The sequence below is a fragment of the Salvelinus sp. IW2-2015 genome, linkage group LG22 (assembly GCF_002910315.2).
Source record: "Salvelinus sp. IW2-2015 linkage group LG22, ASM291031v2, whole genome shotgun sequence".
Taxonomy (NCBI): Eukaryota; Metazoa; Chordata; class Actinopteri; order Salmoniformes; family Salmonidae; genus Salvelinus; species Salvelinus sp. IW2-2015.
The window spans coordinates 9,108,967-9,134,766 of NC_036862.1; the positions used below are offsets into that span (position 1 = coordinate 9,108,967).

The 25,800-nt window shown below is 43.1% G+C and overlaps 2 protein-coding genes and 1 long non-coding RNA gene across 6 annotated transcripts; 1 reads left to right on the top strand and 2 right to left on the bottom strand.

The window, feature by feature from the left end:
- Nucleotides 1–5,322: 5,322 nt before the first annotated feature.
- On the bottom strand, nt 5,323–9,003 carry LOC111982810 (uncharacterized). The gene is made up of 3 exons (XR_002879807.2): nt 8,692–9,003; nt 6,273–6,390; nt 5,323–6,023 (listed from the first exon to the last, which is right to left on the bottom strand). It is a non-coding gene; the product is annotated as an uncharacterized lncRNA (long non-coding RNA).
- A 517-nt stretch (nt 9,004–9,520) lies between these two features.
- LOC111982796 (homeodomain-interacting protein kinase 4) lies at nt 9,521–12,122 on the top strand. Its single transcript, XM_024014391.2, has 3 exons — nt 9,521–10,056; nt 10,235–11,540; nt 11,677–12,122. The coding sequence occupies exons 1-3, from the start codon at nt 9,521–9,523 to the stop codon at nt 11,830–11,832; spliced, it is 1,998 nt and encodes a 665-aa protein (XP_023870159.1). The 3' UTR covers nt 11,833–12,122.
- LOC111982799 (5'-3' exonuclease PLD3-like) lies at nt 12,116–25,472 on the bottom strand. 4 transcript variants are annotated; one of them, XM_024014399.2, is made up of 12 exons: nt 25,371–25,472; nt 20,462–20,559; nt 20,321–20,371; nt 15,825–15,982; nt 15,433–15,613; nt 15,220–15,337; nt 14,947–15,074; nt 14,454–14,654; nt 14,148–14,287; nt 13,608–13,773; nt 13,399–13,498; nt 12,116–13,233 (listed from the first exon to the last, which is right to left on the bottom strand). In XM_024014399.2, the coding sequence occupies exons 2-12, from the start codon at nt 20,486–20,488 to the stop codon at nt 13,046–13,048; spliced, it is 1,458 nt and encodes a 485-aa protein (XP_023870167.1). In that variant the 5' UTR covers nt 20,489–20,559; nt 25,371–25,472; the 3' UTR covers nt 12,116–13,045. The 4 variants fall into 4 exon arrangements, with proteins under 4 accessions (XP_023870167.1, XP_023870168.1, XP_023870165.1 ...); XM_024014400.2 differs by lacking the exon at nt 25,371–25,472 and adding an exon at nt 24,489–24,642; XM_024014397.2 differs by lacking the exon at nt 25,371–25,472 and adding an exon at nt 24,197–24,481.
- Between the last annotated feature and the right edge of the window lie 328 nt (nt 25,473–25,800).

The window sequence follows — 25,800 nt, forward strand, 5'->3', positions numbered from 1 at the left end:
TTCCCCTGCCTGGCCTGTGGTAAACAGGCCAACGGATATCGTAGTAAGATGATCATACTGTACAGTCAGTCACACACTACTACCACTACTAACAGAGCTATGAGGCTGAGGGACAACTTGAGAACTTGGGGAAAGAGCTCAACAATCTTTTTCAAGCTTGATTCCAAACAGTGTAATAACTTAAGTGTAAGCGAGAGTACTTATCAATGCAATGAAGTACTACCAGAGCACATTGTTGATCATGTAAGTCATCTGAAGCATACCCACTGGGCACAGACGTCAGTTCAACTTCTTTTTTAAATTTATATTTGGTTGAGTTGTCAACTAACGTGAATTCAATGTAAAATCAACAAAAAAATGCACAATGTCATTGAATTTAGGTTAAAAGCTTGGTGAAAAGAAGACTAAATTCCCTTAGGTTGATGACTTTTTTCAAATCCAATCCATTTTCCACATTGATTCTATGTCATCACAACATTCACCGTTTGAGTTATTCTACTTTGGTTTGGACCAAGGATCATCAACTAGATTCACCCGTGGACAGATGTTTACATGAGCGGATGGTCAGCGGGCCCGAAAATAATCACAAATCATTTGTAGACTGCAAATTGACCGCAAGAAGTCCAAACAGATATAATATTTGACTAAAACATAATAATTTCAAACCTTGCATACTTTTGTATATGGTCACATATATCTCTCTATTTTGCGTGGGAATACTAAATAAAATCACTTCGAGCTGATTTGCTGGTGTTTTTTGCTGGCGATACAGTATCGTTCAAAAGTTTGGGGTCACTTAGAAATGCCCTTGTTTTTGAAAGAAAAGCACATTTTTTGTCCATTAAAATAACATGAAATTGATGGTCTTCTAGGCAGAGTTGCAAAGAAAAAGCCATATCTCAGACTGGACAATAAAAATAAAAGATTAAGATGGGCAAAAGAACACAGACACTGGACAGAGGAACTCTGCCTAGAAGACCAGCATCCCAGAGTCACCTCTTCACTATTTAATGAAGCTGCTAGTTGAGGACTTGTGAGGTGTCTGTTTCTCAAACTAAACACTCTAATGGACTTGTCCTCTTGCTCAGTTGTGCACTGGGGCCTCCCACGCCTCCTTCTATTCTGGTTAGAGCCAGTTTGCGCTGTTCTGTGAAGGGAGCAGTGCACAGCGTTGTAGCAGATCTTCAGTTTCTTGGCAATTTCGGGTGATTGTGGAGGTCGGGTCATCTGATGCAGCACTCCATCACTCTCCTTCTTGGTCAAATAGCCCTTACACAGCCTGGAGGTGTGTTGGGTCATTGTCCTGTTGAAAAACAAATGATAGTCCCACTAAGCGCAAACCAGATGGGATAGCATATCGCTGCAGAATGCTGTGGTAGCCATGCTGGTTAGGTGTGCCTTGAATTCTAAATCAATCACCGACAGTGTCACCAGCAAAGCACCCCCACACCATCCCACCTCCTCCTCCATGCTTCATGGTGGGAACCACACATGCGGAGATCATCCGTTCACCTACTCTGCATCTCACAAAGACACAGCAGTTGGAACAAAAATCTCAAATTTGGACTCATCAGACCAAAGGACAAATTTCCACTGGTGCAATGTCCATTGCTCGTGTTTCTTGGCCCAAACAAGTCTCTTCTTCTTATTGGTGTCCTTTAGTAGTGGTTTCTTTGCAGCAATTTGACCATGAAGGCCTGATTTACGCTGTCTCCTCTGAACAGTTGATGTTGAAATTTGTCTATTACTTGAACTCTGTGAAGCATTTATTTGGGCTGCAATTTCTGAGGCTGGTACTTCTAATGAACTTATCCTCTGCAGCAGAGCTAACTCTGGGTCTTCCTTTCCTGTGGCGGTCCTCATGAGAGCCAATTTCGTCATAGCGCTTGATGGTTTTTGCGACTGCACTTGAAGAAACTTTCAAAGTTCTTGAAATGTTCGGCATTGACTGACCTTCATTACAGTAATGATGGACTGTCGTTTGTCTTTGCTTATTTGAGCTGTTCTTGCCATAATATGGACTAGAGCTCTCTTCTGTAATCCAACCCCTTCCTTGTCACAACACAACGGATTGGCTCAAACGCATTAAGAAGGAACTTTTAACAAGGTACACCTGTTAATTGAAATGCATTCCAGGTGACTACCTCATGAAGCTGGTAGAGAGAATGCCAAGAGTCTGCAAAGCTGTCATCAAGGCAAAGGGTGGCTACTTTGAGGAATCTCAAATATAAAATATGTTTAGATTTTTTTTTACACTTCTTTGGTTACTACATTATTCCATGTGTTATTTCATAGTTTTGATGTCTTCACTATTATTCTACAATGTAGAAAATAGTAAAGATAAAGAAAAACCCTGGAATGAGTAGGTGTTTCCAAACTTTTGACTGGTACTGTAAGTATTCAGACCCTTTACTCAGTACCTTGTTGAAGCACCTGTGGCAGCGATTACAGTCTCAAGTCTTCTTGGGTATGATGCTACAAGCTTGGCACACCTGTATTTGGGGAGTTTCTCCCATTCTTCTCTGCAGATCCTCTCAAGTTCTGTCATGTTGGATGGGGAGCGTCGTTGCACAGCTATTTTCAGGTCTCTCCAGAGATGTTAGATCGGGTTCAAGTCTGGGCTCTGGCTGAGCCACTGAGGGACATTCAGAGACATGTCCCAAAGCCACTCTTGCGTTGTTTTGGCTGTGTGCTTAGCGTCGTTGTCCTGTTGGAAGTTTTTTTTTCTTCTCTGAAGTAGGTTTTCATCAAGAGTCTCTCTGTACTTTGCTCAGTTCATCTTTCCCTCGATCCTGCCTGGTCTCCCAGTCCCCGACGCTGAAAAACATCCCCACAGCATGATGCTGCCACCACCATGCTTCATCGTAGGAATGGTGCCAGGTTTCCTCCAGACGTGAAGCTTGGCATTTAGGCCAAAGAGTTCAATCTTGGTTTCATCAGACCAGAGAAACTTGTTTCTCATGGTCTGAGAGTCTTTCGGGTGCCTTTTGACAAACTCCAAGCGGCTGTCATGTGCCTTTTACTGAGGAGTGGCTTTTGTCGGCCACTCTACCATAAAGGAGATTCGAGTCTGTAATCTCTGCCAAAGGTGCTTCAACAAAGTACTGAGTAAAGGGTCTGAATACTTATGTAAATGTGATATTTCAGTGTTTTTTTATATACATTTGTAAACATTTATAAAAAACTGTTTTTGCTTTGTCATTATGGGGTATTGTGTGTAGATTGCTGAGGGAATTGTTTTTAGATTAAGGCTGTAACGTAACAAAATGTGGAAGAGTCAAGGGGTCTGAATACTTTCCAAATGCACTGTATATATACTATTTATTGTATTTTTTGTTCAGAATTGTTTTTTTTGAGGGACAAAAAAGGTGTCGCGGGCCGCCAGTTAGGGAACCCTGGTTTAGACTTTGAGTCTGAGCTTAACATTTAAACACAAGCACAAAAGCACATTCATCACACATTATTCCAAATATTCCATGACCATAAGTTGGTGGAAACCTGATTAATCCATCCTTGCTGAGAGGACTGCAGTTGCCCTGGCAGAGAGAAAAGAGCTCCAGTAGGGGTCCAGGAATACAAACAAAGCAGCTCTCCATCCAAAGACACCCACTCAAGACACTAACAACCAGATGGAAACACCTCAGTACTTTTATTTCTAATGAGCTGTGAAGAATATAATCATGTGAGCCATTTCCCACAGGACCTTATAAGTTACATAATATACTCAGGATGCTGAGCATCCGAATAGAACATCCTGACATACGATTGGAGATGCTCAGATTTTGTTGGGCAACTACAGTATTTTATCAAAAGTATGTGGACACCTGCTCGTCGGAAATCTCATTCCAAAATCATGGGCATTAATATGGAGTTGGTCCTCCCTTTTGTTTCTATACAGCCTCCCCTCTTCTGGGAAGGCTTTCCACTAGATGGTGGAACATTGCTGCGGGGACTTCCGTTCAGCCACAAGAGCATTAGTGAGGTCAGGCACTGATGTTGGGTGATTAGGCCGGGCTCGCAGTTGCCGTTCCAATTCATCCCAATGGTGTTCGATGGGGTTGAGGTCAGGGCTCTATGCAGGCCAGTCAAGTTCTTCCACACCGATCTCGACAAACCATTTCTGTATGGACCTCGCTTTGTGCATGGGGGCATTGTCATGCTGAAACAGGAAAGGGCATTCCCCAAACTGTTGCCACAAAGTTGAAAGCACAGCAATTGTCTAGAATGTCATTGTATGCTGTAGCATTAAGTTTTCCCTTCACTGGAACTAAGGGGCCTAGCCCGAACCATTAAAAAGCCCCAGACCATTATTTCTCTTCCACCAAACTTTAGCGTTCTCCTGGCATCCGCCAAACCCAGATTCACCAGATGGTGAAGCATGATTCATCACTCCATAGAACGCGTTTCCACTGTTTCAGAGTCCAATGGCAGCAAGGTTTACACCACTCCAGCCAACGCTTGGCATTGCGCATGGTGATCTTAGGCTTGTGTGTGGCTGCTTGGCCATGGAAACCCATTTCATGAAGTTCTCGACGAACAGTTCTTGTGCTGACAAGAAGCAGTTTGGATCTTGGTAGTGAGTGTTGAGCTTGTGTGGGCTACCACTTAGCCTACCACTTCACGGCTGAGCCGTTGTTGCTCCTAGATGTTTTCACTTCACATTAAACTTACAGTTGACTGGGGCAGCTCTAGCAGGGAAGAAATTTGACGAACTGACTTTTGGAAAGGTGGCATCCTATGGCGCTGCCACATTGAAAGTCTCTGAGCTCTTCAGTACGGGGCATTCCACTGCCAATATTTGTCTATGAAAATTGCATGGCTGTGTGCTCGATTTTATACACCTGTCAGCAACGGGTGTGGCTGAAATAGCTGAATCCACTAATTGTGTATATTACCATTTGTTAAAAAAAACATACCAATATTCTGTAATAACATTTTTTTTACTCCCTAAAATGAATCAATTTGAAGTAATACAAGGCTATTGCAGATTGTTTTTAAATCCACACTTGATTAGGTCGGACACTTTCAGCTGGTGGTATCAAATTTCAAAGTGAGTTTGAGTCCACTCCACCACTTACCTGATTTGCTGTCATGAGACTTTCCCCTTAATGTGATCAAATCTGAGTGTTGCCGCTGACCATTCATAACTGCCAACAGACAATCCAATAACACTTGAAGTGGTTAAAAGGAAGTATCCTAATTGGATGATATCATTCAAAAGCACGAGGAGACAAGGGACAGAAGTTCAGGGTCAAAACAGTACTTTATTTCCCACATCAGTGTAACGGCTTCCGTCGGTAGAAAGAGAGGAGGACCAAAGCGCAGCGTGGTATGTATCCATATTTATTAGAATACTTCTTCAATACGAACAAAACAATAAACAAACGAAAACCAATGAAGCTACAGTCCTGAACTAGAGAACACATGAACGCACGAACAGGAACAATCACCTACAAACCAACAGTGAAAACAGGCTACCTTAATATGGTTCCCAATCAGAGACAATGCAAAACACCTGCCTCTGATTGAGAACCATATCAGGCCAAATGACAAACCTCAACATAGAAACACATAACATAGACTGCCCACCCCAACTCACACCCTGACCATACTAACTAAAGACAAAAACAAAGGAAAATAAAGGTCAGAACGTGACAATCAGTGTATTATAAACCTGGCAGCAAATCCAAGGGTCATACATATTCCTGATGGCACTAACCTTTTGGCACTTCCATAATCATGACTAATATTGTACGTGCCAGAACTGATCAAAAACAATCTATTTATGACAAATAATGTAAACATTTTCACTGCTATGAACTGGATTAATTGTTAATAGTGTTTTGACTTTTATTAGCTGAGCTACTCATCTCAATAATGGATTGAGCTGGTCATCGTGTTAGATAGGATTGGTCAATAGACCAGGGCTTTGGTGTCGGGTCCTCTGCAGTGCCATGCCATCCCTCGCTTTGATGGTGTTTCTGTCTGCCATCGCTTGCTAGCCGATCCTCCAGCCACTGGTCCTACAGTTATGAGATAACAGGCATTGGATAGTCACAAAGCAGAATACACAACTAAGTTCATCAAATAATGAAAGAAACCATTGTGGCTACAACCCAAATCAACTGGGGCCAAATGTAGCCACCATGTCTAAGGTTGTGGATTGGAAACTGTGTAACTGGAACTAATTGACGTAACTGGAAGAGAGATGCGGTTCCTGGGCTGTAGGTTGGAATAGAGGGAAGCCAACTCGCGGTGGAAGAGGAACCCACCTTCAAGCCATCTGCTGCCCACGGAGGAGCCAGACACCACAGATGGAGTCATCACAGACTGCGGCACTAGCTCGGCAAAGGCATGCCCCTCGTCTGCATCTGGTCCAGCCTAAAGAATCTGGATAGGGAGAGGATCGGAGCGGATCAGTATCCTTTAGTTTAGCGCAAACGAGAGCTAAAATAATAGAGACAGAGATGGGGTGAAAAACTACAGCCCAGTAACTCCTCAGTACACTTTACAGAGAGAGGGACACGCAATCATTCATTGATGTCAAGAGGAGAGATCAAGCTTGGTTTCTTAATGCCATGTTACTGAATATGGCTAGATATAAATTAAGATAGAGATCTCATTCCAGGCCATATGAAAAGGAAAAGGGAAAAGCCATATGACATCTTCATCATCCAGACCAATGGTTAGGTATTCAGCCCTACAGAATCAATATCAATTTTGATGGGAAAGTTGGAGAGTGCAGAGTTGTCTCCCTCTAAGGGACAGGGAGCAGGCAAGTAGGGGGTAGGCTGAGTGATTAGGGGAGAGGAGGGTGGGCTGGCGGGCGGGCGGCGGCTCCAGGGTGGTGCTCGGAGCAGCAGCTCCTCTGTAAACACAGAACATTCAGAGAGGCATCCTGTCCTGATAGAGGACAGCACCACCAATCGCCCACCATGGCTGTAGGCAAGTACCTCTCCACCCTCCCTCCTCTTCCCCACTGGGTGGAGGCACTGGCACAGGGAAACCAAAATAAACTCTGTGCTGTGCTTGCATACTTCTCCACCTGACGACATGGCATTACAGAAATTGTTCTGCGATCTGATCGTGATAGAGAGTGACGCACATGTGTGTTCACTACAGAGTCCAGTGCATACTGTCATTTATCATGGGCATAGTCCAGTGCATACCTTATTCTGACTGATAGGACTCTGAGATTAGTATCCTAGAGCGATTGATGAGAATGTGAAGCAGCACTGCACGCCATGTGACCTCACTACAGCTATGGAAACTGCATTAATGCTGCCCACCAGTGCTCAAACACTGCTACTGCAATATACTCTACTAATCGGACTAAAACTAATGTTTAACATTCAAATGTATCTGAATCCATAGATACTGAACGGCCAATTAGGTAATTGATCAAACTAGCAAAGGAAAAAACATACAGATTTTCTTTCTGGGGGTCTAAAATGTCCGGCACACAATAGCTGCCCATAATTTGCAATGCTCTACTCTTGGCACTGGGAGCAGTCATCCAAGGCAGTAACCTGAATGACGAAATGGTTCAAATTAACCTAAATGAACTTGTAAAGAAAGTATGATTTGTTGTGACCTGGAGGAGGTTTGACATTAAAAAAAGTGAAAGTGATAAATGCAGAGAGAAAAAAAGATTCTGGGAGTATTTAGTATGTATTAAGATTCCCATTAGCTGCTCCACTGAGAGATAATATTGGTGTTAAAACTGGACCCGCAAGGAAAGCATTTCCAGAGATTAAAAGTGATTAGCCATGTTTGATCAGCAGTTGATATAAATAAGAAGTGACGCTAACGGTGAGTTTAGACCAGGAGGAGGCATCGCGCGGTGAAACATCGGAAGCCATTCCCTTTCAATGGAAGGTTGAGAGCATGGGCGAGGGAGCTGAACAGGACGGGACTAAAATCGGGGAAAGCTGAATTTATTAAAACCTTCAGCGATAACGCAACGTGAGTGACCAATCGAAGCTCACCATAGCTTCCAACCCCTACTGGATTGGCTGACAATGGCTGTTGATATGTAGCACTACCTAGCTACTTGATAGCTTGTTACCACCCCCCACGAAGGCGTGGCTAAGGGAGTTCCGCCAACGGCATGAAAGGGCTGGATTCATCCCGTTTCGCGTAAAATCCGGGTTCAAATTTAAAGGTAATTTCCGATTGAGCCGATATATGTGTTTACGGTGAACGCAGTCTAAATGAACATTGCCTTTAAATTTCAATCGAGCTTGCTATATATAACGATACTTCTGCGATAAGATTGAATATAGCCCTTATCTTTTTTTCCAAAATGTTGTTAAATTACTACATGTAGTTCCCTATTCACCAACACGGGTTCTGCGCATGTTTTGTCCACCAATGTTAGGCTACCCCAAAGTCACCTTGGCAGGGCATTGCTGAGTCTACAATGAAGTCAAAGCAAACCACATACATCCTATAATTTGCCTTAGACTCAGCCCTGTAGTAGCCTATATGTTTCAATCGAAAAGGATTTTATAAATTAAAATTAGTGTCACATCTCGAATTATTTAATACATTCATATGAAAGCCTACAATCGCGTTATAACACACACGCATTGAGACATGTGTGTGTGTGATCAAAAAGGTTAGTGAAAAACTTAGGCTACCAAATCACCAATAAAATAAAAGTTGTAACAGAAATACTTGTATTCCTACCTCAGCTTTATGGTGGTTGATTTGGCGCTGATCTAGAAGTTCGAAATTCAATCTGTAAAAACTTTGGAAGCCCGGATCATTAGATAACGGGACAATTGTCGTGGATAGAGCATAAGCTGCACAATTCTATAGCCTACCAACCACTCCTAAAAAGAAAAACAATAAACCACTGCGATATTTAACTACAAACTGTAGGGCAAAAGTAACTGTTTTTGAAATAGGCTTATTTACCGTAATTTTCGCCCGGTCCCAAAGTAACTGTTGACATAATAGATGCCCCTCCTTCTTCTGATGATGTGGAAAAGGTTGGCTAGGTGGAGGCCATTGACATCAGAATTATATTGTAGTCTCAAGGATTTTGCATATAGACAAGCATAGGCTACTGTATATAGGCATTCGCTAGGCCTAGTCATTTTTTTCAGGAACAAAAACAGTGAACAAATATATTTCTTTATTTAGACTATGCATTATTGTCATAATAATAATACATGTAATACTAATAATACTGTAATAATTATTTGTTCATCATGTATCATCATAAGGAATATTGTTATAATTTTTAGTCTTATCAGTATTAGCCAACTAATATAATCGATGATGATTGAGGATGAGGATGATAATGATGATTTTCTAAAAATCTCGGTCATTTAACAAGTGAAGGTATTGCAACTTCTGCAAATAGTTTAGTTCTGATGAAACTTTCGAAATAGAATGCTTAGAATTGTTACATCGCCCAGGGAACGTTCCATGGATTTAGAACTATTGACAATATGTTTATAATTGAAATTAAAATCACCACAAAGACCAGGAAGCAAGCTGAGAATAGATAATGAGAGATATATATTCTGAAACTGAAGTCTACCACACTTTGGATGTAGTGGGAAAGGGTACCTTCGGGAAAGTGTCAAAATGCTGGAGAGGGAGTGACGGAGAATTAGTGGCGGTAAAAATTATGAAAATGGATGTTCACAGAAATCGAGTGATAAAAAATGAATTAAAACTTATAAGTGCTCTTTCCCGGAATAATTTGAAGACAAGCCACATAGTTCAATTTCACGAGGCCTTCCGTGACCAAACGAATCATTACCTGGTTTTTGAACTATTGGAGAAGAACCTGTATCAGCTTCAGAAAGAGAATGTTTTCAAGCCGATGGCGGTCCGCAACATCAGGACCATCACGTGTCAGATGATAAAAGCACTAGCCAAACTGAAGGAACTCGCCATCATTCATGCTGATCTGAAACCTGAAAATATAATGGTCGTGGATCATTGTCGCCATCCTTTCAGCGTAAAGTTGATTGATTTTGGTTCTGCAAGTATTTTCAGTGAAGTGCATTTTGTTAAGGAGCCATACATCCAATCCAGGTAGAGAGCTTATGTTGCATCACATGCTTTGTGATGTCTTGTATTTGTGAATGTGATCATTAAAACAAATGCATGGTGTCTGTGTGAACCCAACATGATCACTTCCACAAACAAAACATTTGGGAAAGAAAATAAGTACCTAAATTTGCTCTTACCCTGTTTTTCAAATAACTCACAGGTTCTATAGGTCTCCTGAAATTCTCCTGGGCCTTCCATTCTGTGAGAAAGTGGACATGTGGTCCCTGGGTTGTGTGATGTCAGAGTTGTTCCTTGGATGGCCTCTGTATCCCGGCGATTCAGAGTTTGATCAAGTGAGGTACATCTGCGAGACGCAAGGACTACCGCAAGCCCATCTGCTCAACATGGCCAGCAAGGTTCACAATTTCTTCAAGCTCACCACCAACAGTCGAGGAGAGAATAAATGGCAGCTCAAGCCCAACAAGAGGCGTCCCCCCTCAGGCACAGAAGGCCGTACCCAGTGGAAGCAGCTGGGATCGACAGATCGGAGGAAGTACATCCTCTCCTCACTGGACCAGCTGGAGACCATGGATTTCACAGAGCACGACCCAGAGCTCCGCAACGAAGACATGGCAGCAGAAGTTGAGGACCGCCGGAGCATGGTGCAGCTCCTCAAGCGGATGTTAACCTTGGACTCCCACCAGAGGATCCTACCCAATGCAGCCTTACACCATCCTTTCATCAACATGCAACACTTACGCATGTACCCAGACTTCCACCGCTACTATGAGAAGTCCGCTCAGGCCCTCCGTGAAGCCCTGATTCAGGATACAGCTCCAGAGGGAGACAGCTGTAGGTCTCACCATCTGAATGCCGAGAGAGGCCAGCGGTTCCTGTACCCCAGGGAGAAGGAGGCCCACCAGTCATGTCCACGGGTTCAAAATCACCATGACCACAGGGAGGGCTATCCACCATCCTCAGAGGGTTTACAAGGTAACAATGGGGTTCTCTCCCAGCAGACCCCAGTCCCCAGTGTGCCTCAGTCCCCCACAGCACTGATTGAAGACCTGATGGAGAGCCTATGCATTGTAGATGAGGCCAGCCTGGAGACCACCATGGAGGTATGGGCGGACAAGGACGTCCAGTGTGCCTTCCATCCGTCCAGCTCTGTGATACCTTCAGATCTCCAAGCTGGCCTCCAACCAAGTGAAAGCATTGCCTTCCAGGAGACTGAGCTAGACTGTCATCACTTAGGCTCCACCAGCAGAGAGGAACCAGAGAGTGGCTCCATGATGTCCTATATCACCAGGCTGTGTGAGAGCCAGCGCCTGAGGCAGCCAGTGGCCAGGTCCTCGCGGTCCGATCCTACCCACGGGTTGAGCTACACCTCTGTGCCCCAGGTGGACAAAGCAGGTGAGCCCATAGGCTTCAGTTTCTTTTCTAGGGACTCCACCACCCAACAGGACCTTGCAGGGCCCAGGGAGCAGGCAGAGGCAAAGGAGGCAGCCTGTGATTATGGTTTGGAGGTAAGAGTATGTCATTTTGGAGATACAATATCATTGTCAGTAGAGATTAGTACCATAATACTGTATAAATGGTGTGGGGTTTACAATTCTGGAACGTTTTTGTCATTTTCCATTTTGGTGTCCCACTCTCCCACAGGAGATCCAGTTTCTCAATTTTGAACCTGAAGGCTACACCTGTCATTGTGGCCAATGGTGGCCGGCGTGGACCACGGATCCAGAGGTGTCCTCCTACCTGGGCTACGGCCCCCCAGCCTGCTGTAGCCATACGCAGCAGCAATACCTCCACTACTGAGTCTCCTGGAGGGAGGGGGTCAACGTGATCTCCTCAATAGAGCAAACAGACACTCTGCCAATGAAAAGCAGGCCTGAATAGACAAGTAGACCCGCTTTTTAAAACAGCCCTCTGAAAATGTTGTGGTTATGAGTTTCGTATTGACTGCACAGTGGATAAATACATGTATAATTTGCAAGACTGCATGCATTATTCATGGTACTGAAATAAGATAGAGAGGGAGGATAGACTTACTTATTCTAAACACTTGTGTATACAACTGCTAAAAATGAAATGACAGACACCTGTTTAAATTCAATTTATTAGGGGCATTACCACAAAGGAAGAAGTGTGTACAAAATGTGATCAATATTGTACAGTAACAGTGCTTGCCAAATAATACACAGTGCAGTGCTTTTAAACACTTCAGGACTTTGACAGTTGCTATAACATTCTCAACTGTACTGCTCATATTAGACACGCCACGCAGTGCAAATTCCAGAAGAAAAAAATTCTGGACTTAATTGCACACGAAATCAGTTACTGCACAATTCTATGGGAAACATACTAGTTTTAAAGCTAGGATTCAGAATGATTGAATTAAAAAACCTAGTCTAGGCTGCATAGAAGAACGAGGCACAACACACCAAACATACATTATAAAGAATAAAAGGATCAAACCAGCATGCCAAGAAACATCAGTCCAAACATTCAACACGTAATATAGCAACCTCCCTGAGATTCACTGGGATTTATTCCCAAAGAGTTGAAGTTGATAATGCCTTATTGTTAACACACAGGCTTGTCTTTTGATCATTGATGTGATAGGCCCATTGACGCTGCAGAGGGCAGCATCGTTTTACCCATCTTCTGCTACAGTACATATCTCCTGCTACTCCTGCAATTATTAAAAAATGGTGCTGCAATTTAAGAAATCATCCCAGAAACACCTGCTGATTAGAATCCATTCCTCCCCATGCTGGCTTGGAGGACACAGGCCCTGTAACATTCTAGAGTGGTGGTTCCAAACTCCAGTCTCGAGTACCTCAAACAGTAGACATTTGTATTGTAGCCCCAGACAAGCACACCAGATTGAACTTGTCAACTAGTCATCAGGCCCACAATGAGTTGAATCCCCCCCAAATTTGCTAGAGGCTACAACAAAAATGTGTGCTATTGGGAGGTACTCCAGGACTGGAGTTGGGAACCCCTGGTCTAGAGTGTAGTATTGTATCTAACACACCATTTTGAGGTCGGTGTGCTGGTGGATTGGGGTGCTGTAGGCGGAGTCCCAGTCCCTTTCGAACACGGCCTGTAGTTGTGCCTGGACCGTAGGCTCCACTGACTGGGCAGCTGTTTGGTTCACCACCAAAGCCGATCCAGCAGTGTTCACAAAATAGTCTCCAGACCAGTTAGAGGTACCTGGTGATCAATGGGAAACACAATAACGTTGCATTTTATAGTGCATGGGATCTGATTTTGTAGGTTGCGCATGATGTCTGAGAAGTTACCTCTGGTTTTAACATCAGAAATTGTTGATTTGCATTATACAGTAGCATGATGTTATCTAGGAGAGAGCAGAATCACCTATGTAGGCGACCTTATCGGTCACCATGTACTTGTTATGGTTGACCCTGGCAAAGGGGATTTCTTTCTGCTTGGGATTCGCTGGCACAACAAAGAGTTTCTGTAAAACAGTGAAGAAGAGTTTAATATTTAACAATTGCTCTTGTGGAGGACCTTACCATATTAATGATGATAAGTAAAGTGCATGAGTAGCGAGAGGTCCTACTCACCACCTGAACATCCAGCTTGGCCTTGGGTTTCTGCATTGAATCCAAGGCTTTCAGGAAGGGGATCATGACAGGTGAAGTGCTGGCCCAACAGCTGATGAGCAGACGCACCTTCACCCGCTTCTCGTATGCCACACGTCTGATCTGAGTGTCAATTTCTGCCCAGTACCTGCAGAAGGCGCCACACAGAGGGTTAGGCCAGAGTCATATGGGCAAATGATTATTTTTGTAGAAAATTGTTATCTTTATTTAACTAGGCAAGTCAGTTAAGAACAAATTATTATTTACAATGACGGCCTACCCCAGCCAAACCCATCCGACGCTGGGCCAATTGTGCGCCGCTCTATGGGACTCCCAATCACGGCCGGATGTGATACAGCCTGAATTCAAACTAGGGACTGTAGTGACGCCTCTGGCACTGAGATGCAGTGCCTTAGACCGCTGCGCCACTCGGGAGCTCTATCCTTGTGTGCTTTATTAATTATACACTGAATACATATCGTAAACTTTGGTGAGGTTAATACATTAAAATAGAAGGCTGACCGTTTGGGTCGCGAGAACTCCATGGTGGGCAGGTAGTTCATGACAGCGATATAGATAAACTCCTGCGCGTCCTCCATCACACTGAGAATAGACTGCAGGTCTCCGGTCCTCCCGGCAGCACAGAAAGATGGTGGAGAACTCTGAGGGTACAACACAGTCAAATGAAGTATAGTAGTATGTCTAACATAGGACCAGAGAAAAGGAACATGGAGAATTCCTTAACCAGACTTCACAAACCGGTCCAATTTGTATTATATGATCCAATTATTGGATTATTGAAAATGTGCACGTTTAGTCAATTCTTACCGTCAGATACACGTGGGAGGCTGTGCCGTTGAGTGGCAACTGCAGGGGTGCGTCTTTATTGTAAGGAGTGTTGAAACTGCTGGGCCAAGGGGACGGGATGGGTGTGTCTTTTTGCCCAAGGTACCAGTAGGCCTCGAAGATCTTCCCCAGGTCTGCAGCCAAGCAGCTGCAGTTGTACACCACAGCCCCCAGCTCCTTCACCTAAACAGGACAACAGAGGACAGACTTAATCAAAGCTACTTTCCCAACACTTGATGTGTACATTTTAGACAATACCCTGACACTGCAAACTTGCGATATAATGTTTACACTTTAAAAGAACAAGGAAATATGATTACATCCTCCAAAAAACCACAAGCATAACTTTTCGAATGGTTTATGGAACTCATATAGTTACATTTTCGAACAACAGCTTTTTTTTATTGTTAACTTTAAAAAAAAGAAAAAATAATATGGGGGTGAGGCTGAGTGTGAGGGGACAGAGGAGACTCACCTGGGTAAGGGACCTCCAGTCCATGTTGGCACTGCCAATGTAGATGTGCTTCTTGTCCACCACCCAAAACTTAGTGTGAAGTACTCCAGTGGTCAAATCCCGCATGTTCACGGCTCTTACATCAGCACCTAAAAAATTAGCTACCATTATCACCACAAAAAGCAAACAGACTAATACTTCCTTACTGTAGTTAGCAGCTTGATTGGGGTCAAAGTAACTTTTGCAAATTCAACGGAATTGAAAACATAAATGCACGGTCAGAGAACCCCCTACCAGAACTTTCTAATAGATTGAGGTCTTCCTGATGTTGGGACTCTGTTGGTGTATTTACAGCGATGCGGACAGAGAGCTTCCCAGACACCAGAGCTAGCCTATTCAGGACGTCCTCACCCTATAGACGAAACAACTGTTTAGACTAAAATAAGCCACAACTGCCCACAGGTTAGAACTGCATTGCATTGCCTGCCAATCACAGAACACACTCACCTGATTCGCCGTTGGCTCATGAGAGCCTGTGTCTTTGTTGGTGAGAGTCCAATAGAAAGACGCAATGTCCACGCTACTGCGAGCCTCACTAATCAGGTTTAGCCAAGCCTGGTAGATGGATGGGTTGGTGACACTAGAGTTGAACTCTAACCCCTCTGGGATGCTCTCCAATAGAACGAATCTGGAAGAGAAAAAGGAAGCATCATTGTTTTACTAAATCCTTGAACAGTTAATGAAAGCACCTGTTCTGCAAAACATGACAATGGTGGTTAACCACGTAACCACAAATGAGTTAAAGCTGCAGAATAATAGAGAATGAATGAGCAGAATAAGATGTTTACAGTGAGCACACTAACAGTGGGAAATTAGACATTGTACAGAGGCCCACTCACTTGCAGGGGTCGGTGCAGGTGTCAGTGAGAGGAAGTGGGAGCTTGAAGCCAGGCTTGTTTGGGGAGGAGTTAACCATGGGAAGCAGCAGGGTCTGGAGGAACACGGCAGCCAATAGCAGACTGGCCACCCCAGTGAGACCAAGCAGACACCTATAATACTACACACAGAGATGGCATGAGCATAGTCATGTAGAGGTGACCCTGACCAGACCATCCTGACCAAAGAGGAATGAGATAACGGTTATGGAACTGAGGTTGAATAGAATCAAATAAAATTGTATTTGTCACATGCACCAAATTACAACAGGTGTAGTAGACCTTACAGTGAAATGCTTACTTACAAGCTCTTAACCAACAATGCAGTTAAGAAAAATAAGCGTTAAGAAAGTACTTACTAAAATAAAATGACGTAAAACATAAATAAATATATATACATTTAAAAAATAATACATTTGAAAAAATATATATATATTTAAGAGCAACAATAAAAGAACAGTATATACAGAGTCAACGTGTGCAGAGTCAACGTGGGCACAGGTTCGTGGAGGTAATTAAGGTAATATGTACATGTAGGTAAAGGTAAAGTGACTATGCATAGATAAAGAGAGAGTAGCAACAGCGTAAAAATGGGAGGGGGAGGGTCAATAAAAATAGTCCGGGTAGCCATTTGATTAGCTGTTCAGAAGTCTTATGGCTTGGTGCGAGAAGCTGTTATGAAGCCTTTTGGACATAGACTTCACGCTCCGGTACAGCTTGCTGTGCGGTAGCAAAGAGCAACAGTCTATGACTAGGGTGGCTGGAGTCTTTGGCAATTTTTAGGGCCTTCCTCTGACACCACCTGGTATAGAGGTCCTGGATGGCAGGAAGCTTGGCCCCAGTGATGTACTGGGCCGTACGCACTACCCTATGTAGTGCCTTGCGGTCAGAGGCCGAGCAGTTGCCATACTAGGCGGTGATGCAACCAGTCAGGATGCTCTCGATGGTGCAGCTGTAACTTTTTGAGGATCTGAGGACCAATGCCAAATCTTTTTAATCTCCTGAGGGGGAATAGGCGTTGTCGTGCCCTCTTCACGACTGCCTTGGTGTGTTTGGACCATGATAGTTTGTTGGTGATGTGGACACCAAGGAACTTGAAGCTCTCAACCTGCTCCACTACAGCGCAGTCGTTGAGAATGGGGGCCTGCTCGGCCCTCCTTTTCCTGTAGTCCACGATCATCTCCTTTGTCTTGATCACATTGTGGGAGACGTTGTTATCCTGGCACCACACTGCCAGGTCTCTGACCTCCTTCCTATAGGCTGTCTCATCATTGTCGGTGATCAGGCCTACCACTGTTGTGTCATCGGCAAACTTAATGATGCTGTTGGAGTCATGTTTGGCCATGCATTCATGGGTGAATAGGGAGTACAGGAGGGGACTGAGAACGCACCCCTCAGGGGTTCTCCCCATGTTGATGATCAGCATGGCAGATGTGTTGTTACCTACCCTTACCACCTGGGGGAAGCCTGTCAGGAAGTCCAGGATCCAGTTGCAGAGTGAGGTCTTTAGTCCCAGGGTCCTTAGCTTATTGATGAGCGTTGAGGGTACTCTGGTGTTGAACTCTGAGCTGTAGTCAAGGAATAGCATTCCCACGTAGGTGTTCCTTTTGTCCAGGTGAGAAAGGGCAGTGTGGAGTGCAAAAGAGATTGCGTCATCTGTGGATCTGTTGGGGCGGTATGCAAATTGGAGTGAGTCTTGGATTTCTGGGATAATGGTGTTGATGTGAGCCATGACCAGCCTTTCAAAGTACTTCATGGCTACAAACATGAGTGCTACGAGTTGGTAGTCATTTAGGCAGGTTACCTTGGTGTTCTTGGGCACAGAGACTTTGGTGGTCTGCTTGAAACATGTTGGTATTACAGACTCGGTCAGGCACAGGTTGAAAATGTCAGTGAAGACACTTGCCAGTTGGTCAGCGCATGCTCGGAGTACACATCCTGGTAATCTGTCTGGCCCTGCGGCCTTGTGTATGTTGACCTGTTTAAAGGTCTTACTCACATCGGCTACGGAGAGCGTGATCACACAGTCATCTGGAACATCTGGTGCTCTCATGCATGCTTCAGTGTTGCTTGCCTCGGAGCGAGCATAGAAGTAATTTAGCTCGTCTGGTAGGCTCGTGTCACTGGGCAGCTCGCGGCTGTGCTTCCCTTTGTAGTTCGTAATAGTTTGCAAGCCCTGACACATCCGACGAGTGTTGGAGCCGGTGTAGTAGGATTAAATCTTACTCCTGTATTGACACTTTGCCAATTTTATGGTTCGTCGGAGGGCATAGGGGGATTTCTTATAAGCTTCCGGGTTAAAGTCCCGCTCCTTGAAGGCGGCAGCTCTACCCTTTAGCTAAGTGCGGATGTTGCCTGTAATCAATGGCTTCTAGTTGGGGTATGTACTGTCACTGTGGGGATGACGTCGTCGCACTTATTGATGAAGCCAGTGACTGGTGTGGTGTACTCCTCAATGCCATCAGAAGAATCCCGGAACATATTCCAGTCTGTGCTAGCTAAACAGTCCTGTAGCTTAGAATCTGCTTCATCTGACCACTTCCGTATTGAGCGAGTCACTGGTACTTCCTGCTTTAGTTTTTGCTTGTAAGCAGGTATCAGGAGGATAGAGGTATGGTCAGATTTGCCAAATGGAGGGCGAGCTTTGTACGCATCTCTGTGTGTGGAGTAAAGGTGGTCTAGAGTTTTCTTTCCCACCTGGTTGCACATGTAACATGCTGGTAGAAATGAGGTAAAATGTATTTAAGTTTGCCTGTATTAAAGTCTCTGGCCACTAGGAGCTCTGCCTCTGGACAATCATTTTCTTCTTTGCTTATGGCCTTATACAGCTCATTGAGCGCAGTCTTAGTGCCAGCATCGGTTTGTGGTGGTAAATAGACAGCTACGAAAAATATAGATGAAAACTCTCTTGGTAAATAGTGTGGTCTACAACTTATCATGAGATACTCTACCTCAGGTGAGCAAAACCTTGAGATTTCCTTCATATTAGATTTTGTGCACCAGCTGTTATTTACAAATAGACACAGACTGCCACCCCTTGTCTTACCGGAGGCAGCTGTTCTAACTTGCCGATACATGGAAAACCCAGCCAGCTGTATGTTATCCATGTCGTCGTTTAGCCATGACTGGGAGAAACATAAGATATTACAGTTTTTAATGTCTCGTTGGTAGGTTAGTCTTGATCGGAGCTCATACATTTTATTATCCAATGATTACACATTGGCTAATAGGACTGATGGTAGAGGCGGATTACCCACTCGCCGTCGGATCCTTACAAGGCACCCCGACCTATGTCCCCGATACCCGTCTCTTCTTCATGCGAATGACAGGGATTTGGTCCTTGTCTGAAGTAAATCCTTTATTTCCGACTCGTTAAATTAAAAAAAAAACTATTTGTCCAGTACGAGGTGAGTAATCGCTGTCCTTTTTTCCAGAAGTTATTTTCAGTCATAAGAGACAGTGGCAGAAGCATTATGTACAAAATAAGTTACAAATAACATAAAATAAAACACACGCAAGAGCACAATTGGTCAGGAGCCCGTAAAACGGCAGCCATCTCCTCCGGCGCCATTAGTGATCGAAATCACCATGAGTCCCCTTTGAGTTTGTCTGTTTAAAGGACTATTTTTCCCATGTAATTCAGTGGTTGTTGTTTTCAGTGGTCCCTAGTAGACACATTCACACACAAAATTGAGTTTCAAAACTATCCCTGAGTAGATATCTAGCTTTGAATGTCCTGATCAGTCTTGATGTTCCCAATTGCCAGTTTGAGTCAATTCCTACAACTCCCAAGATTCCCCTCTCTAACTGGGTGGAATGGACGGTGTGTGGGTTGAACTTGGTTCAATGTGTAGGTGTCATAAGTGCTTCAACCTCATCAGAAAATAATAATGTTCCTTGAGTTTTGTCGGAGTTTAGAGTGAAGAAAAGCAGCTAACAGCCATGCTCTGTGCTCGCTCATGTCTCATCATTGAGCAGCCTAAGCAGAGCCGTTGCTATGGATACTCAGACACACGCAGAGCCATCATGAGCAGTGCTCAGGGAGCGGGTGACATAGAGAGAGGAGAAGCTAATGGATGTTAATTATTATTTCAGGCAGAAGCAATCTGGCCTGGGGAGGGTAGGGCCTGAACATTGCAGGCATGGGTAAGGCTCAGGCAGGGCTCTATTAAACATTGGTCACAGAAGATAATTTGTGCTGCTTTCTAATAATCACTGGCATAGAAGAGTAGGATAGAAGTGTAAAATGTTAAATGCAACTTTTTGACAGACGGGGTGTTTCGATAGATATGATGCAACCGTATGCTAAATTATGATATACGTAGTGGATTGACTAGAAATACACATGAAAATGTATTTAGGGTACATTCCCTTTTAACTCACAACCTTGGCCACTGACTAATCATCTTTTTACACCATTTTCATTAGGTTGCTTGGTAAATATCATTAATATTGGATACCATCTGTGCTTTCCTGCAGGACTCTTCTCTCCTCGACTCCACATTACACATCTGCGCCAGAAGAAGATATTAAGGAGTTAGAAAACTGAGACACAAAATTCCATCAAAACTTATGGACAACAGTACTGACAAAAACCTTACCTTCTCGTAGGGAATATCAGAAATCATTGTTACAGAGTATTGTCTCTTTTGACAAAGTTCTTCAGGATTCTGATCAGAAAATGCAGCTCGGAAAGGCTCTAAACAGAACAGAAGAAAATGACATCAAATAATTTAAGACCAAGCTATATTTTTTCATTCTAGTCATTTAGCAGACGCTCTTATCCAGAGTGACTTACAGGAGCAATTAGGGATAAGTGCCTTGCTGTTTGTGGTTGAAGTGACAGGAAACATGTTGAGCTGTATTTCTATAGTTCCTGATGAGTGACCTTACTAACTGAGCCCCTATATCACAATGAATGGTGGAATACAGTACTCTCAGTCAGTAGTGTTATTCCACCGACGACATACCATCGTCTCCACACTACCTCTGCCCCTCCCCCCCCACCCCCAATTCTGTCAAGACCTATTCATAATAAAGAAAGTTCAAGGTGTCATTAACACTATAGAAGAATGACTGACGTCAAAGCTACAGGCCAGGAGTGTTTGCAGGCAGGTGTTCAAGATAATGCACAGGCCTATATGGTGCACACTTTACATACAGTGCATGCGGAATGTATTCAGAGCCCTCGAATTTTCCACATTTTGTTAAGTTACAGTCTTATTCTAAAATGGATTTTAAAAAATGTATCTAAACACAATACCCCATAACGACAAAGCAAAAACAGGTTTTTAGAAATGTCTGCTAATTTATATATGTTTTAAAACAGCAATACCTTATTTACGTAAGTATTCAGACCCTTTGCTATGAGACAAGAAATTGAGCTCAGGTGCATCCTGTTTCCATTGATCATCCTTGAAATGTTTCTACAAATTGATTGGAGCCCCCCCATGGTAAATTCAATTGATTGGACATGATTTGGAAAGGCACACACCTGTCTATATAAGGTCCCACAGTTGACAGTGCATGTCAGAGCAAAAACCAAGCCATGAGGTTGAAGGAATGGTCCTTAGAGCTCTGAGACAGGATTGTGTCGAAGCACAGAATTTGGGAAGAGTACCAAAACATTTCTGCAGCAATGAAGGTCCCCAAGAACACAGTGGCCTCCATCATTCTTAAATGGAAGAAGTTTAGAACCACCAAGACTCTTCCTAGAGTTGGCCGCCCGGCCAAACTGAGCAATCAGGGGAGAAGGGCCTTGGGCAGAGAGGTGACCAAGAACCCGATGGTCACTGACAGAGCTCTAGAGTTCCTCTGTGGAGATGGGAGAACTTTCCAGAAGGACAACCGTCTCTGCAGCACTCCACCAATCAGGCCTTTATGGTAGCCTGGCCAGACGGAAGACACTCCTCAGTAAAAGGCACATGACAGCCCGCTTGGAGTTTGCCAAACGGCACCTAAAGGACTCTGACCATGAGAAACAAGATTCTCGGGTCAGATGAAACCAAGATTTAACTCTTTGGCCTTAATGCCAAGCGTCACTTCTGGAGGAAACTAGGCACCGCTCATCACCTGGCCAATACCATCCCTACAGTGAAGCATGGTGGATGCAGCATCATGCTGTGGGGATGTTTTTCAGTGGCAGCGACTGTGCGACTAGTCAGGATCGAGGGAAAGATGAACGGAGCAAAGTACAGAGAGATCCTTGATGAAAACCTGCTCCAGAGTGCTCAGGACCTCAGACTGGGGTGAAGGTTCACCTTCCAACAGGACAACAATGCTAAGCACACAGCCAAGACAACGCAGGAGTGGCTTCAGTACAAGTCTCTGAATTTCCTTGATGGCCCAGCCAGAGCCTTGACTTGAACCCAATCGAACATCTCTGGAGAGACCTGAAAATAGCTGTACAGCGACGCTCCCCATCCAACCTGACAGAGCTTGAGAGGATGTGCCAAGCTTGTAGCATCATACCCAAGAAGACTCAAGGCTGTAACCGCTGCCAAAGTTGCTTCAACAAAGTACTGAGTAAAGGGTCTGAATACTTATGAAAATGTGATTTCCATTTATTATTATTTTTTACAAATTTGCTAAAATTTCTAAACCTGTTTTTGCTTTGTTATTATGGGGTATTGTGTGTAGATTGATGAAGATAAATTAATTTAATCAATTTTAGAATAAGGCTGTAACATAACAAAATGTGGGAAAAAATCAAGGGGCCTGAATACTTTCATAATGCACTGTATCATTTGACAAACAGCACGAGATACTCCAGAGCACATCTTGTGGCTTGACATTTAATTTGTATTACGCATTTCCTATGCTCATGACTCCAATAAGATAATACGCCATTTCTGGACAAAATGTTCCAGAAAAGCAGAAGCATCTTAGATACGCTTAAACATATCAGTTTCTGAGGAGAAGTTAAATTAGCTTCTTCAGAGCTGCAAGTCACGAGTGGGAAGCCTCGACTGAGGGCAGGGCTTTAGTGACTATGAATAGGCTATCAAGCTGTACGAACTTAAAGGCAAAACATTAATAGAATCATGTTGACCATTGTTTGCTTTGCTAATGACTGGTTCTCAAAGACACAAATAACAAGTGCTTTTAGTCAAACAAATGGCATATTGTTAGTGCTAAATTCAACAAGGAGCATCACAAAACATGTCTTGTGGCTGGCCTAGTCTATCTCTTCGTAAGAATAACTACATTTGTAGGGTAAATACAAGGAAACATGCTTATGAGGTGAGTCAGCATTAGAGAAAATGCTACTTCTTTCAAACTTTACCCTTAAATGGTTATCTTCAATGACCATGTCATTATGGAAGATAAGATGGCTACATTTGGAGCTTGCCCCATGGTAATTGGCATTAAGTCATGGACAAACACGGTTATGCGTAGTTCCACATGTCCATGGTATAGTGAAATGAAGACTTGATGAACCATATTGTTTCAGATTTTGTGTTTATGTTCCTCTTTCTCCCTTGCCAGTAAATTGAGCGTCGTAACCACCAATTGCCTATGCATATTGAAAGTGTTCTGTGTGGAATACACAGTGTAGGCCTATGAGTCAATTTCCTGTTTTTATTTGCTGAACTTGTCAATCAAGTAGATATCATATTGCATGAGTATTGGAGAGGTTACATTATAGCCATAACATTGTTGCAACCAGTGGATTAAATACTTAAGTAAAAATTATTTAATGTACTACTTATGTAGTTTTTTGGGGTATATGTACTTTACTAAATATATTTTTGCCAACTTTTACTTTACTACATTCCATAAAGATAATAATGTACTTTTTACTGCATACATTTTCCCTGACACCCAAAAGTACTCATTACATTTTGACAGGAAAATGGTCCAATTCACACACTTATCAAGAGAACATCCCTGGTCATCCCTAATGCCTCTGATCTGGCGGACTCACTAAACACAAATGCTTCGTTTGTAAATTATGTCTGAGTGTTGGTGTGCCCCTGGCTATCCGTCAAAAAAAAATAATAATAATAATAATTGTGCTGTCTGGTTTGCTTAATATACTGAATTTGAAATGGTTTATACTTTTACTTTTGATACTTAAGTACATTTTTGAAGTTCCATTTACTTTTGATACTTAAGTACATTTAAAACCAAAACACTTTTAGACTTTTACTCAAGTAGTATTTTACTGGGTGACTTTCACTTTTACTTGAGTCATTTTATATTAAGGTATCTTTACTTTTACTCAAGTATGACAAATGAGTACTTTTTCCACCACTGGTTTCGATGTTTGAAGCGTGCCTAGATGATCAAAGGCTATATAAACGAGCAAAACAACAAGACACTCATATCCATACCTGAAATCATGCGGCCAGGCCTTGTGAAATCTTTCACGGATTAAATTACCGAATGTAAATTATCGTTAATGTTTTTACCGGTTACATTAGGCTACTGTTTTTAACAACTAAATGTAGATAAACAAAATGCAATTGCCAGAATGAGAAAATACCAGAGCAAATACTTTACAAATTGGCTACGCCGTCTCGAGCGTGTGGTCATATGACCAAGTCTAAACAACCAATGAGAATCCAACCCAACGTCATATGTGAGGCATCGCATCTAACGCCTGAAACTATATGCCCTACATACTGGTCTTGACAAGGATGCAAAACTGCCGGGCGAGGTTGTCTTCTGCACGGTTTAACCAATCCAGTAAATGTGGAGGAGTTAAGATGGACGTTAACGCCAAAAGCGGAAAAGTCGCGTCACAGTCTCTCTTTCCATTTCCCCTGAAAACCGGTACATCTCGATGTCGGGGACTCGACAGGCTCCGCAGAGGCTACATCCATAAAGATAGATAGAGGACTAATTTTTGTATTGTGTAAGGATGGGCAACGCCATTGAGGCAATATAAATTTTGAAGTAGTCAATTTTCTTCTTCATGATTGGCTGACCCCTCCTCATGACCAAGTTGGGCATGACTCCAACAGGGTCACCAAGAGGGATCAGCCAATGAAGTTGAAAGTCCCACCTAGTTGACTGCATTAATAAAAATGGTGTAAGACCTTCAATGGCGCTGTTCATGCTAAGATGGCCTTTTGGCCACTGGAGGCTTCTATCATACTCTATGGCTACATCAAACCATAAGCCCCTCATTGTACTCGCCATGTAGTTTGACAACCAATTGAGGGCGCTGTAAGATCATAACAAATCCTATTGGGTTTATTCATTTTAACTTATTATACTGATTATGGTAACAATCCACAAATATTGTGACTGATGCCAAAAGCAGGTGATGCTCAGGCCTACAATGAATGGGTAAGTCCCTTTTGTAGTGAAGTCCCTCCAACAAAGGTGTCATGTCCGCAGGTCTTTTTATTTTTGTCACATAGCCTAGTCACAAACCCGATAGAGGCCCCCCAACTCTGTTCAGATTCATGTTGATCATAAACAATAGGCATATTTATGCTTATAATGGAAAAAATAACAATCTACATCATCATCACACATACGCACACACACACTGTTTACTTTATTTTACGTCCCCAGGGAGGGAACAGCCGTTGAAGGGCGAGGCACTCGGGAACTGTCGCTCATCCAGGATACGATCAGGTGAATAACTCCTCTGAAACTGTCGCTCATCCAGGATACGATAAATAACTCCTCGCGTCATGCCAAGAAATTCTACTTTCTCTATGAACTATTCTGTAGGTATGGACATGGTCCATATACACGATGGTGCTCTGACCAATTATGAATGGTTCGATAAAAAAGTAAATATATTTATAAATAAATAAGCATAAGTAAATAATGATCGCTTGCATTTGAAGGAAGTGACGTTTGATAATGTAGCCTATTGTTTCTTGCTTTGCGTTATTCCTTGTTATGTCTTCGACTGCAACGCAAACTTATGAATGAAAATGTTTTTAATCATTAGTTTAGAATAGATCTAAGATTTTAT

Coding starts and splice junctions, on each gene's coding strand:
- LOC111982796 (XM_024014391.2), top strand. CDS start 9,521: ATGAGAGATATATATTCTGAAACTGAAGTCTACCACACTTTGGATGTA. Junction 10,057..10,234: donor GAGCCATACATCCAATCCAG/GTAGAGAGCTTA, acceptor AATAACTCACAG/GTTCTATAGGTCTCCTGAAA. Junction 11,541..11,676: donor CCTGTGATTATGGTTTGGAG/GTAAGAGTATGT, acceptor ACTCTCCCACAG/GAGATCCAGTTTCTCAATTT.
- LOC111982799 (XM_024014397.2), bottom strand. Junction 15,983..20,320: donor CCTGCAGGAAAGCACAGATG/GTATCCAATATT, acceptor CTCTGTGTGTAG/TATTATAGGTGTCTGCTTGG. Junction 13,499..13,607: donor CCAAGCTGGATGTTCAGGTG/GTGAGTAGGACC, acceptor ACTGTTTTACAG/AAACTCTTTGTTGTGCCAGC.